At 39.6% G+C, this 14,507-nt stretch overlaps 1 protein-coding gene across 1 annotated transcript in view; it reads left to right on the top strand.

The window, feature by feature from the left end:
• ITGB6 (integrin subunit beta 6) overlaps nt 1–14,507 on the top strand; it is a 36,983-nt gene extending 22,476 nt beyond the window's left edge. The window contains exons 10-16 of the mRNA XM_033165771.1: nt 322–456; nt 2,095–2,515; nt 3,381–3,603; nt 6,888–6,985; nt 10,118–10,237; nt 11,279–11,445; nt 12,983–14,507. Coding sequence (XP_033021662.1) covers nt 322–456; nt 2,095–2,515; nt 3,381–3,603; nt 6,888–6,985; nt 10,118–10,237; nt 11,279–11,445; nt 12,983–13,081 — 1,263 coding nt within the window. The 3' untranslated portion in view covers nt 13,082–14,507. The remainder of the gene's footprint in view (nt 1–321; nt 457–2,094; nt 2,516–3,380; nt 3,604–6,887; nt 6,986–10,117; nt 10,238–11,278; nt 11,446–12,982) is intronic.

The raw sequence follows: 14,507 nt of genomic DNA, 5'->3' as shown, positions 1-14,507 counted from the left end.
TCTATCTCTTAAACCTTAACAAAACTACTATAATCTTCAATCTCTTCTGTTGCTCATAGTTCAAATCCTGCTTGCGAAAAACTTAAATGGGTTTTTTAAGTCCTGGGAAAATAAAAAAAAGATATTCAGTGGGTACTGAAATGATGTCAAATGAAGTTCCAGGTGAGCCACTCTCTGTGGAAGGCATTCCACATACTGAGAAGACCCTCTATTCCACAACAACCTGCTGGACTTCACTTGGCAGGGCAACTTGGAAAAGGACTTCGCAAGATGTTAGTTTACCAAATGAAATGACATTGTTCCAATCATTATGTCCTTAAGGCACTCCGGTCAGAAATTGAGCTGGAGGTGTTGGGAGACACGGATGGGGTAAACCTTGCTTTCACTGCCATTTGTAACAACAGCACTGCTTTTCCACACCAAAAGAAATGCTCTCACATTCAAGTGGGAGAGGTGGTAAGTAGGTTCTGATTTCCTAAATCGTGTTTCTCATTGTAAATCTGATTACAACCTGATTCTAAGAATCAGGAGTAGTTAGTAAGGAACAGTCAAGGTGTATAGCAGCCTTCCCGAACCTGGTGCCTTCCAGATGTTGTGGGCTACAACTCGTATCAGCTGAGAGTTGTTAGGAGGCCCCTCTTCACCTCACAGAGCTGCAATTCACAGAGTTTCCTGTGAAGTTCCTGCATGCAGAATGTTTTGCGCAGTCCTCGGAGCTCAATGTCAGAGAATTCCGACATTGGACTGAGCTGGAATTGACTTATTCTTGTAACAGAATTTTATTTTCTTTGCCTCCAATTATACTTTTCTTCTTTTTAAAAAAGAAAAAGAAAAAAGAGTTCTCCTACTGGATACTATGTTAAATTGATTTTAAAATTGCATAAAAGCGAATGCTACCTTCTTGTGTTTTCCACTGTGTGCAGTGCAGTGTTTATGCATGTTTGCTCAGATGTAAGTCCCCAAGCAGTTGCTTATTCCCTGGAAAAAAATGTGCTTATGATTGTGTTGTATGGGGCTTACTTTGAAGTAGACATGCCAAAGTTTGTACTGTTGTTGTTATTATTTAAATTTATATACTGCTTAATACTTAAGCCATCTCTAAGCAGTTTACAAAATAACAAATACAACGTGTATATAATAACAAACAATAAAACCAAAGAAATTACATTACAATGCAATGAAACAATGAATTTTCCCGAAGCCAAAGACATAGCATCACATGGTAAAGCATCTTTAGTCAGGGATTTCTTTCTCCTTCTGCTTCCCATCAGCTGCATTGGGGGGGGGGGGACTCTGATCTGTGTAAGCTCATACTCTAATAAAATGTTAGGGTGATATCCAATAAAATAGTTCTGTTAGTTCAACTTCCCCTCTCCTCTCTCCACATACCCCCCACCCCCTAAATCTGTTCTGGCATCCCCCAAAACCCTCCAAAGCAGATTTAGGTAGGGCATGGGAACACATAGGGAAAGGAGAGGGAAGGAAAGTTCTGTTGCGTGAACAGAAATCCTTGCACTAATGGAACTAGAATCATAGAATCATAGAGTTGAAAGAGACCACAAGGGCCATCCAGTCCAACCCCCTGCCAAGCAGGAAACACCATCAAAGCATTCCTGACAGATGGCTGTCAAGCCTCCGCTTAAAGACCTCCAAAGAAGGAGACTCCACCACACTCCTTGGCAGCAAATTCCACTGTCAAACAGCTCTCACTGTCAGGAAGTTCTTCCTAATGTTTAGGTGGAATCTACTTTCTTGTAGTTTGAATCCATTGCCCCGTGTCCGCTTCTCTGGAGCAGCAGAAAACAACCTTTCTCCCTCCTCTATATGACATCCTTTTATATATTTGAACATGGCTATCATATCACCCCTTAACCTTCTCTTCTCCAGGCTAAACATACCCAGCTCCCTAAGCCGTTCCTCATAAGGCATCGTTTCCAGGCCTTTGACCATTTTGGTTGCCCTCCTCTGGACACTTTCTTGAATACTTACACTTTGCTGATTTTGTTAGCTTATATTTTTAATATTTGTTCTTTTGCATTTTTGTACACTGAAGCAATGAATGGTTAAATACAGATGCCCCTCCTCCTTTCCTAGGTCAGTTTCAATGTGACTTTAAGCCTATCTGCTTGTGGGAAAAGTCCAAAGAACGTCATAATAAAGCCGGTGGGCTTGAATGAAGCTCTGGAAATTGAGATCCAGTCAGAATGCAGCTGTAATTGTCAGAAGGAAGCTAAAATGAACAGCTTCAAGTGCAATGGCGGACATGGTTATTTTGAATGTGGGGTGTGCACCTGCAACCCAGGCTACATGGGTCCTCACTGTGAATGTGATGAAAAGAACTCATTGAGTACAGGTTCCTGCAAAAGTTCTCCAGAGGAGACCTCTTGTAGTGGAAGAGGCGACTGCTTTTGTGGACAGTGCATTTGCCACCCATCGGCATATGGACATATTTATGGGTCATTTTGTGAATGTGACAATTTCTCTTGTGGGAGATTTAGAGGACTGCTATGTGCAGGTAAGTCCACTGCAAACTGCCATTTTAAAAATTATAAATAATAAAATAGAATAGAAGTTGGCAATAGAATATATGCTCTATTTCAAAAACAGTATTCAAATATAAGCGGTATTCAAGTTTAAAACAGTATCCATTTAAAAATTCATAATGATTGTTCTTAACATGGTGGTTCAAGGAGCTCTTGCAGACTACTGCTGCAGTCCTAAACTAGGGTTACCATATGTCCTCTTTTCCAGGACACATCCTCTTTTTCAGGGGTAACATTTCTGTCTGGGTAGATTTTTTAAAATTTGCCAAAATGTCTCAGACTATACTTTCTGGATGAGACGTAGACATAACTGGTGGCTGAAGACTTGCTTTCCTCTTCTCTTCTCCTGCCCCCCTCAGCAATATATCACAGCTTCTATAGCCTCCCTATAGTAGGGGTATTTAAAATAAGAGTCATCATAGCATCCTCTTCAAAATATCGCAACCCTATGACCTAAACACATTTACTAAGATGTAAGCCCCATGTGACATACTTCTGAATAAACAATAGGATTGGTGTTGTCAGGGAGTTTGTCTGTGAAACATCAACCCTTCGAACCTAAAAATCTAGCTCAATACTTTGCCATTTTAGCTGGTCCCAATGAAAGTGCTACAATACTGCAGCAGCTATCTGAATTATATTAATTCTTGGATTTATCATCCCCAAATTCCATGATCAACCTTCGAGGCAGCTATGTGGGGATTAAGAGGGAAAGGTTGTGAATGACAGAGTTGTTTGACAGGCATAATGATTGAACAAATTATTCTGGGCTTTGAGACCTTGGCTTGGGGGAGAACAGAAATCAAAACAAGAACTAACCTCCATGACTTTCCTTAGGCAACGGCTACTGTGACTGTGGTCAGTGTAGATGCCACAGTGGTTGGACAGGTGAATACTGTAACTGCACCACTGACACCAATAGCTGTGCTTCTGCTGACGGCACAATCTGCAGTGGGAGAGGTGAATGCATGTGTGGAAAATGTGTGTGCACAAATCCCGGGGTTTCAGGAAGCACGTGCGAAAAATACTCACCCTATGCCGACCCTTGCACTTCTAAACGGTAAATTATACGCCTTTAAATGTCTGGAAATGTTTGTTTCTGTTGCATGTCCAAAAGTATAGCAATATTTCAAGGGTGCTGAGTTTTGTTCACCATTCCTGCTGCGTCTGGTGTATTTACTGTATTTCCTGATATAAAGGGAGTGGGTGGCCCTGTGGTCTAAATCACTAAGCCTCTTGGCCTTGCTGGTTGGAAGGTTGGCGGTTCGAATCCACATGATGGGGTGAGCTCTTGTTGCTTTGTCCCAGCTTCTGCCAACTTAGCAGTTTGAAAGCACACCAGTGCAAGTGGATAAATAGGTACCGTTGTGGCAGGAAGGTAAATGGTGTTTCCGTGCACTCTGGCTTTCATCACAGTGTCCCATCACGCCAGAAGCAGTTTATTCATGCTGACCACATGATCCGGAAAGCTGTCTGTGGACAAAAGCCTGAAGCGAGATGAGCGCCGCACTCCATAGTCACCTTTGACTGGACTTAACTGTCTAGGGGTCCTTTACCTTTACCTTTTACCTTTTATTTCCTGATATATTTTTCTTACTTTCAATGTCCTGTTATTGTTGTTGTTGTTGTTGTTGCTGCTGCTGCTGCTTTTTATGATGGTATTCACTGGTAAAGAGTACCAGCACTTCTCTCTTTTTACAAAAAAACAAAATAAAAATTACTGGTTATTATTATTCAGTTTCTATCCCACTAGTCCTCCCAAAGGAGCCCAGGGTGGCAAACACCAAAGTGGGGGAAACAACTATTAAAATAAAATAAAAACATATTTTTAGAACATCTAAAAACAGAAGCCTTTAAAACATCTAAAAACATGTCAAACAGTTACATAACCTCACCGTTAATAATTTCAAGGTTTCTAAGAATAGCATATTTTACTGTGCCACTATGCCATTTCTTTATGTGATCCCTTTCTTGTGAGTTTTAGGCCTTTGGTTACCATTCTCTTCCACAGGGATGGTGGACCTATTAGGATAGTCTGCCCTGGAAGTTAATGGAACCTGAGGAATTCCTGTAACGTTGGCCACTATTCTTGCCCCCATATTTGTTGATGGGGTGCTGAAGCTAAGAGTGAATTAATAGCAGGAGTGAGATCTGATACATAGTTCAATTTCTCGGTCAATCACTACACAAGCTCCTAAGAGAGTGCTTAGAACCAGAATGATCAATAAAGGCCAGTGAGACAAAAAAATTAAAAATGCAGATTTTGCTTCAAATGTCTTAACTTAAAATTCTGGATTGCAGAACTGGAAAATATACCTAATCTGCAATATTTGCATACCATATATGTGTTTCAATCCTACCTGAGAGTAAGGAGCTGTATATGGTAAGGATAATTATATCTTATAGATGTAATTATCTATAGGAAAATGCAGTTGTACAATCAAACAGCAAATAAAAGTAAATTACTCATTTTGCATATACATCACATTGCTAAAAATCAGTCAGTACTGTTGCTGTGCCATGGGTTGGATTGCAACATCAAGGCAATGCCCCATATAATGGCTTTTGCAAGCAGAGTGGTCATTGTGACCTGTATGAAACACGTATTTGCTGGCAGAATTACTCATAGAATCAAGTTGCACTCCTTGAACTCCAGTTCAAGTTATCGCTAGATTAGTCATTTTTCTGGTAGGTTGTATGAAAATAAATTTCTTTCATGAATGTCATTCATTATGTTCTTTAACTAGGAAGCTCAGACCTGGCTTCAATTGTAGATGAATAATTAACAACCTTTCCACTAACTTGTGTGGGTGTTAGATTAATTCAGATATGTTTTTTATTTGTGCATAATTCTTCAATGAATTTAATTACGTCATTTCTAGCCATCAGTTAAATCAACAAACACATTTAATTTTAACTAATATTTTCATTTGTACCTTTTAAGAAATGTGACAAATATGCTAGCGACTTCTGTTAAGAGAAGAAACAGGGTTTCTTTTTTTCCTTCCCTTTTATCCCTTGGGGAGGGCCTATTAGGAACCCAGTTTTGATTATGACTAAAAGCTAAAGTCATAGGCCATACCAGACCCAAAGTGAGCACACTTTAGTCCCTTGGATTTTAATGAGGTTTAAGTAGTTAAAATTATACATTGCACCTGCAGCCTTTATCTATAGGTCAAGTCGACTTTGGAAATTATATATCCCATTCTAGAGCAAATTTCTGTTCTGCAACAATAGTCTGTGTAAACAAGCAAATTTTTTTTAAAAAAAACCATAATCAAAACCAAGGCATTTTTTAGTAACTATTTATTTCTTGGGTGCCCTGGTCTCAAGTTGTTAAGGGCTTTATCAGAGGCATACCTAGGCTCCCTTGCACCCTTGGCAAGGAGCTGTATTGGTGCCCTTCCCACCACTTGCACCTTGGAGCCCTGCTGTGGGGGTGCCCAGAAGAGCCTTCATGCCTCACCCTTCTGCCCAGAGTAGTGGAAGAGCAGCAAGGAAGCACATGGATGGGCAGGTGGGCTCCTAGTCACTCCAGGTCAGAGTGGAGAGGCGTGATTTTTGCAACCCCCAAGTCTGTGCCCTTGGCAGGTGACAGCCTGGGTATACCCCTGGGCTTTGCTTTATAGACCAATAGCTACAACTGGCCTCATAGCAGCCAGTGCAGATCCCTTAGTACAACTGTTATGTGCTGGCAATCAATCACTCCAGTTAGCAATCTTGCCACCACATTCAGCTGCAGCTTCTGGACTAAGCCTAAGGAAAGCCCTGTAGAGAGCACATAATGCTAATCAAGCCTCAGGTTTACTCAAGGTTTTCATTGATGCTGTAAATCAGAGCTTTCCAGACTCTTCATGTTGGTGACACACTTTTTTTAGACGTGCATTATTTCACGACACAGTGATTCAGTTTTGCATCATTTTGCAATACAGTAATTCAGTTTCACTAGCAATTTGGATAGGAGGTTAAGCTAACCCTTTTCCAGCCCTGGGAGGAGTGTGGGGAGTGTTCGCGCGACACATCTACACAAAGCAGCCAACACACTAATGTGTCGCAACACACAGTTTGAAAGCTGCTGTACGTGGATAATGTTGCCCTCTTGTGTTTTATATCCAATGAGAGCCTGAAGAAGGAAGGGGGAAGTGCAGAAAAAGACTTAACTGCAGGATATTTCTTCAGAGTTTTTAAATGCTGTACACATAACACTGCTAAGTACTACTTATTGACCCGTGTAGATCTTTTGTAAGTTACTTTTGAAGATGAACACTACATATGTATTCCCTTTTGTTCCTGGTGCCTTGTAACTGACAGAGATTGATGAGCTGTTGAATCATTTTTTCTCAGGAGCTGCGTAGAATGCTATTTAGCTTCTAATGATCAGTCTCAGGAAGAGTGTGCTGAGAAATGTAAATTGGTTGATGCGACTGTCAGTAGTGGAGAAGGTATGTAGTACATTTTATTTATTTAAATGTATTGCTTAGGCACCGTTGGTTGTAGGCTTACTTCTCCCCAGTAGTATTTATTATTTGCTGCTGCTTGTATTTTTCAAGTCGTTTTATTATTTTATTGTAGAAATGAAGAATCTCTGTGACCCTCCACGTGTTGTGAGATTTCAGCTTCCATCAGCCTTAGCCAGCATGGCCAGTGAGCAGGGGTGATGGGAGTTATAGTCCAACAACATCTGGAGGGCCTCAGGTTGCTCATCCCTGATCTAAGGTCTACCTTCAGGAAGTGGGGGTAGCTTATTCAATCTAAAGTATAGATTGGACTGTATGTTTTTAACTGTTAATGTGTATTTGGTTATTTTATTCTATTGCATCTTGCTCTAAGAATTCGTGTCAGAAATCTTAGCATTAAATATGTAATATTTTAGACATATACATAGGATAAATACATCAGACACATGACTTATATGTCTAACTAATTTAGTGTGCAGAGAGTAAATCCTGGTGTTCAAGGTCAAATGTTTATGCAACTAAATGTGTGCAACAAATTCAATATGCTGACAACAGAACTGATTATCTCAGATTACAGCAATGTAATCCAATGTGAAGGACAATGAAAAGAGTAGATGTTTATGGGCTTCATTTGTAAAATAAAGAAATGCTGAGAATAGATGAGCTCCCTGACACTAGCACTAGTCAAACAGAAAAGAGCTACAACAATTCCAGGTCCAGGGCTGGCAATGTTTTAGCTGGCACTCCTGTGCCTTTCTTTTAACTGCAATTTGATGCAGGGAAATTAACCATATGAAGCTTTTAAAATTTATTTTGCTCTGAGACAGGCACTGCCCCTTATCCAGAACTGTTTAGCAGCAGAAGGTGGTGACCTCATCTGCCTACAGACAATATCCTGGGACTTCTTTATCTCACAGAATGATTTCTGTGCTACAAAAAGTTTCACCTGCTAAATTTGTTAAAGGTACAGGAGAAGCGCCCTTCTTGAAAGAAATTTCACCTGTCATCCTCAAACTTGGATAGGAAATGTTAAATTCCTTGAAGTAGGAAGAGAGGCAATTTCTCTTTCTGGTTTAAAACCCAGACTCACTGTTGACCCCGGCGGCAGAACTGATGTCAAATAGCTGACCAAGAAGTACAGCTTTTCTAAAAGGAGGGGGGAAATGAGACTTATTATTTTTATCTATTACATGAAGTCATTTGTCAACTGTATTCCCACCCACAACAAATATGAATAACAGACAAAACTGTAGTTCTTGAGATCAAGTAAGATAATCTGGGGTGCTGTAAACACTTCACAGACATGACCTCACAGATATAATAATTAGGTCAAACACCCAAATGAGGTGTTTTTAGTAGATCAGCATCTTGACGAAATTGCTAAGAACAATCCAAAGGCTTCTCAGATGGAAACAATCCACTGATGTTTACATTCTGTACAACATCATTATTTTATATATGTTAATGCAACAGTATATTTCTTGGGAGCAGAGCATTGGGTGAAGGGAAGCAAAGCACTGTAAAAGGATCCCTATGCATGTGGGAATTTGTGCAGAGGATTTCTTTTACATACATTGAAGGCACATTGAAAGCACATGGCTTACCCTAAAGAATCCTGAGAACTGTAGTTTAAGTGTGCACCCTTACACTACAGTTCCAAAGATTATTTGGGGGAAGCCATGTGCTTTCAAGTGTGTGCTGAGTATGCAGCCTTAGTGAAAAGCAAACTCTACCTACTTTCCATGAATCCACCACAATTTCAGCAAGACGAATAGCTAACATGCTATTCCAGTGCTATGATTAGGGAAGTGCATATGTGCAATCTAACTCATGACGCTTGTGGGGAGAAGCATTCTCCTGCCATTTTTCTGCATTGTTATGGGAAGAGCCTGTCTTCACCTAGGCCTCATTTAGGCCCAGAGAATGGTCATACACGGGCATTCAACTTTTTCAAAGTTGTAGTGTTTTCAGTTACAGTTATACTCACCTTGTTATCTTTGCCTTGTCCTTCCCTCCTTCTATCCTCTGCCCCAATGTCAAGATATGCACAGCAATTTATATGCATTTTACTTGGAAGAAAACCCACTGAAGTTCAATGGAAGTTACTACCAAATAAGTACATATAAATAAGGTTGTTTGGAGGGCAAGCAGAATCTTTCAGCAAACTCTTTCCGCCAATTACACCAATATGGTACTTTTCATGGTGTGGCTATAGATTTCAGAGGAACTTCAATGAGGACCATTATTACTGTTTTTTGAAAATAGTTTGTGGATTGTAGACTTGACATTTAGCATCTGTAGGTACATTAAAGCGAACTGATTCAGATTCCATTGTTCTTCCTTTTCGTGGTCAGTCACAGTTCTTCACACAAAACCCATCCCTTCTAGGCTCTTGAATGGGCATAAACTTTTTCCTATTTAGGTGAAAACATTTTTTTGCAGAATCATATTAAATGCATAGAGGCAAATAAAAATAGAAAAATATTAGGTTAATCTTAGATTCATTTTTATCTATTTTTCAGTGAGCAACATTAGAATTATCCAAAAGCTTCATTTTTTTCCATAATATTTTGATTTAATCACTATTGAAATGCACTTTACCTTAATCTTTATAACAACATTCTGGAAGCAATATGTGGCAGCTCCTTTGAAAAGGATCAGTATCCTTCCTTTCTTTTTCTGAGAAGTGAACATGCTATGCATTGAAACACAGTCTAGACATACTCCCAGTAGCAAAAAAAACAAAGAGAACATATTATTTACTTTGTACTATAATCAGGGCTATTATATTCCCTAAATAGCTATGACATCTCTCTTGGAAGTATTTCCAATTCATTGCATTTCAAATTACAGCAGACTAGGTGGGTGCTCTTGATGGTCAATGGAGATTGACAACACCTGGACCTTCTCAACTGAAACCTAAGTGCAAAGTGTAACAAAAACGAGAGGGGGGAAAACCCTTTTAGTGGGAGAAGTATTGTGTGAAATTCTTTTAAGTGTTTTAGCTTCCTTCCTTAGTGCCTGTTGAAAACAGCCTTGTGCTATAAATCCTTTAATCTGCATGGTTACTGCATGATGAATGGTTTTTGACCTAAAAAAAAGTGTTTCCCCCCACAGATATCATGGAAGATAAATTTGTTCCTTGTTTGTTACTTGGAGAAAATGAATGTGCTATCACATTTCAAATGGCAGCTGATGAACAGGGAAAAACAACCATTCGTAGTATAAATCAAAAAGGTAGGCCACTTGGGTTTGGTAAATAATTTCTTACGTATATATATATAGTCTGGAAATTTGGATTGGATCCTGAGAACTGCAAGGAGGAGGACACTCTCAGAAGGGGGTTTTACCATTTTCCATTCCTATACTTTCTACTATCTGCCTGAAAATCCTCTCCAGAGCATCTTGGGCAGGCACCCCCAAACTTGGCCCTCCAGCTGTTTTGGGACTACAACTCCCATCATCCCTAGCTAACAAGACCAGTGGTCAAGGATGATGGGAATTGTAGTCCCAAAACAGCTGGATGTTGGGGGCAGTGGAGAGCAAATTGGCCAAAATCAAACAGTTGCATCATGTGCAAGTGGAACTCAACCATAGTTTGGGTAACACTCCCTGGAAATGCTCCATTCCACCAGTGGAAGACTTTGGGTTCTAAAATTTCAGTGGCACCTTGTGCAACGCAAAAACATTATGTGCACCCCACCTCTCATGTTCTGTTGTGGTAGTGTCACCACACCAGTCGCAATGCCCTAAAACCGCCTCTGAAGTTTTTGCAGTGTTCAGGAGAATCCACTGACCCCCAACCAGAGAAGATTTTCAGGGGTACAGGGAGCTGAAGAGGAGGTCCAGTTTTCAGTCTTGAAGCCAATAGAGAGACCGTTTTTCAATGAGCTAAGAAAGTGCACCTAAGATAATTGTTTCTTACACAACCATTGATAAGTAGCAATATGGAAAAGAAATGAGCCAGGCTGACAATGCTAAGTTTATTTTCAGCTATGTATCATCTGATTTACTGTGGATGCTCCCAAAGTTTGTCCTATTCATTTGAATGATGGGTGGAGCTCCACATGTGCATTCCTTCATGCATGCAGAATTTCCTCATGAAATGAAGTGAATGAGGCAGCCAGCATGCATAACATCCCTTGTTGTTTCACTGGGATCTGGGTTAGGATGCCAATCTTTACATGAAAAGCATACAGAACTAAACCACTCAGAGCCTCTTTCAAAAGTGTAGCCTAATTTGTAACCCTATATGTGGGTTTTCCTTTCTTTTTACAGCTTGTCCACAACCTCCAAATATTACAATGATTGTGTTGGGTCTTTCTATTGCTATCTCCCTCACTGGGGTTGTCTTGCTTTGCATATGGAAACTGTTTGTTTCATTTCATGACCGCAAAGAAGTTGCTAATTTTGAAGCAGAGAGATCGAAGGCCAAATGGCAAACAGTACGTAAAATTTCATAGTTCTTTACTTTATTCAGTTGCGAAATGGCATGTTTTGGGTAGATTTTGTGTTTCAAGAAAAACTGAATGTTCTGCAGTGTACTCCACTGACTCACTAAGACATACCTGAATATAGTGGCATTAAAACTGTTAAAATGTGTTAAAATCTCTATAAAAATAATGATATTTCAGAATACACAAGGAAACATCATAGTTCTTTCCTGAAAGTATCTAAAGTAAGGAGTAAATATATTCACATCTGAAGATCATTTTGGCCCAGGCAGAACATATTAACATCTATATAGAAGGCAGTATGCAACAAAGGCATGTGCTGCTTTCAACCCAGCAGATGTCTGACTCCTCATGAAATGTCACCCCGTGGGTTTACTTCCCAATGGAAGTGTACCACCATATCTGAGAGGGGGAGAAGCACATACAGTTTCCCTAGCTCTATGTTGAGGCTTACTGGCAAACTTCCCTGCCCATTTCTTGAGAGTGTAGAGGCAGGCTCTCCCTGGCCAAACAGCTGAAGGCAAGTGGCAATGGCATTATGGCTGAGGAGATTCAGCCCTCACCCCAAACCCCAGCAGCTTCATATGGAGAATCTGTGTTCCACCCCTCTGCCTCCACTTCTCCACTCCTCCAGATGTTGTTGCACTCTCACCATCCCTGACCATTGGCCATGCTGACTGGAGCTGATGGAGGTTCCCTATCCCTGCTTAATGGCATCCTCCTCATGCAAGGAATTCCAGTGTGTGCATCTTACTAATTGGCTCTGAGGTAATAATTAAGTTTTAAAGCCCAGTATCACACTGGATAGCCTACTATGTGATACTGGGCTTTAAAACTTAATTGTTACCTCAGAGCCACTTAGGTGGTTGTTGACAACCTATGCTGCGCTTTTCTCCACCTAAGCCCTACAATCTATAAGAAAGACTATGTCTTGTGGTGCTAGAAGCTACATAGGCTTTCTGAGTTAAAAGGAACAATGCACATATAGAACATAGTGAAGTATGACATGTGAAAAGCCTTTTCCACCAGGAAGAACAATGCTTGTAGCAATATCAAATGAAATTGCCATTAATAGGAAGAGCAGGTAATTAATTTTATTGTTGATGCTCTATGAACAAGCAATTAAGAGCAGGAGGAATGAATTGCTTGATACCACAGTCCTATTCAGTGGAGTTACTTTGTTATATACAAGCATAAATTTAGTTAGAGATTGCATTTTTTAACACAGGGCAACTAATATAGTATACTACTAACTCTGTGTGAAATAGACTAACTTGTTTCTGTTATACTTCTGCAGAAATAGAAAATAAATAGGATCATCATGACCCTTCAATGGCCTAAGTTATTTTTTGGGGAAATATACAAAATACATTACTTCAGTTGTTTGCATTTTTTATTTAACATCAGATTATAAGTACAGATCTATTGATTAACCATTTTTTGTTAAAAAACCAAATGCAGTAAAAAAAATGCCACAGAATCAAATAAGAAGTAGTTTATTGAATACAATTTCCCCCATCTTTTCTAGGGAATAAACCCATTGTACAGAGGCTCAACAACAACATTTAAAAATGTAACATACAGGCAAAAGGAAAGACAACCCGGATCTGCTGCTGATATACTTTAGCACCCTGAAATATTTTTGGGGGTGGGAGGGGAATAGTTTGAAAAAATGTTACATTTACTAAATTTGTTCAAAATTTATTATTAATATGCTATAGTGGTACAATAGTTTAGGATGACAGAATATGTGCTTTTCATGGTTTGAAGACCCGTAGTCATAGCTTAATTTGATCTATGAGAACTCATTTTCTGTGTCAGAATTCAGAACTGGATGTGAAGTAACCAAAATGCTGGAGAGGCTGCAGTTCCACAGGCACATACTTCCACATGTGGTGGGAATGTCCCAAAATCCAACCCTGCTGGACAACAGTCCTACAGGAAATAAGCAAAGTACCTAAACAGCTATTAGAAGTCACCCCAGAACTGGCCCTACTAAACATCTTCCAAGATAATAATGCCCATGCACACTATAAACCCACCTACTCTCAGCAGCCAGAAACTTCATAGCCAGACGATGGAGAGACCTGTCAAGAGTAAACTGCTTTCACTGCCTGAAGCCAAACCTCTCTTAGGATGCACTAAGTTCTGAGGTGCATCCTAAGTTCTGATTGTGCATATGGAAACTTCCCTACTCACCTCAACAAAGGTGGCAGCTATGTGCATTCCTTTGCAAATCACCTCAGAAAGCAGGTCATTATAAAAAAATACATGTGAGCCATCTCAATAAAATGCTGCATGTTCATTAATCATTGCATTTGTGTCCAAATGACAAAACAGAATGTAGCTTTATTCATAAGCAGTAATAGTCATGGAAGATGTTACCTGCCACTTTTTTGAGGCATGATTCCTATGCTGTTAATAGCCACATGGCATAAACTCAAGATTTTAACACTACTGCTTTCAAAACCTGTCAAACCTTAGGAAAGGTTTCTGTGTTTGGCTAATAAAATTCTCCACCACTAAGGCTGCAATTTTTAATAGGCTTACTGTGCAATCCTATATATCTCTACTCAGAAGGAAGCCTCACTTACTGTATATAAAAATGTATAGGATTGCCCTGCTACTAGGATGTAAATCCTATTGCACAAAATAGAATTTACATTTGCTTTAAAATGTTGTTTTGTATATGTAGTTATACAAAAAAAAAGTCTATTTGCAGAGTGCCTCTTGCATTTTAGAAGGTAAGAGAATTGATGGAGGGTTTAGTTGGCTTGTAAGCAGGGTGTCTTTTTTATTATTACCATGAAGGGGTGTTTGGTTTTTTTTTCTCCCAAAGCAAACTTTCACTATGTTGTTCATAGTATGAATGTACTTGGTGAAGACACTGGAAATGTCTGAACAGTTATGTTTCCTGAAATAGTTTTGACCCAAGGCTGGACCTTAAATGAGGCCAAAACGTTACCAGTAGCATACTGCATTTTACTCATTGGAGTTCCTTGGGCATTTTGTTATGAGGTTTTTTTTATATGTAAATATTGTGTGAATGGCAT

The sequence above is a fragment of the Lacerta agilis genome, chromosome 1 (assembly GCF_009819535.1).
Source record: "Lacerta agilis isolate rLacAgi1 chromosome 1, rLacAgi1.pri, whole genome shotgun sequence".
In the NCBI taxonomy this organism is placed as follows: Eukaryota; Metazoa; Chordata; class Lepidosauria; order Squamata; family Lacertidae; genus Lacerta; species Lacerta agilis.
This window is presented reverse-complemented; position numbering and strand designations above follow the sequence as displayed.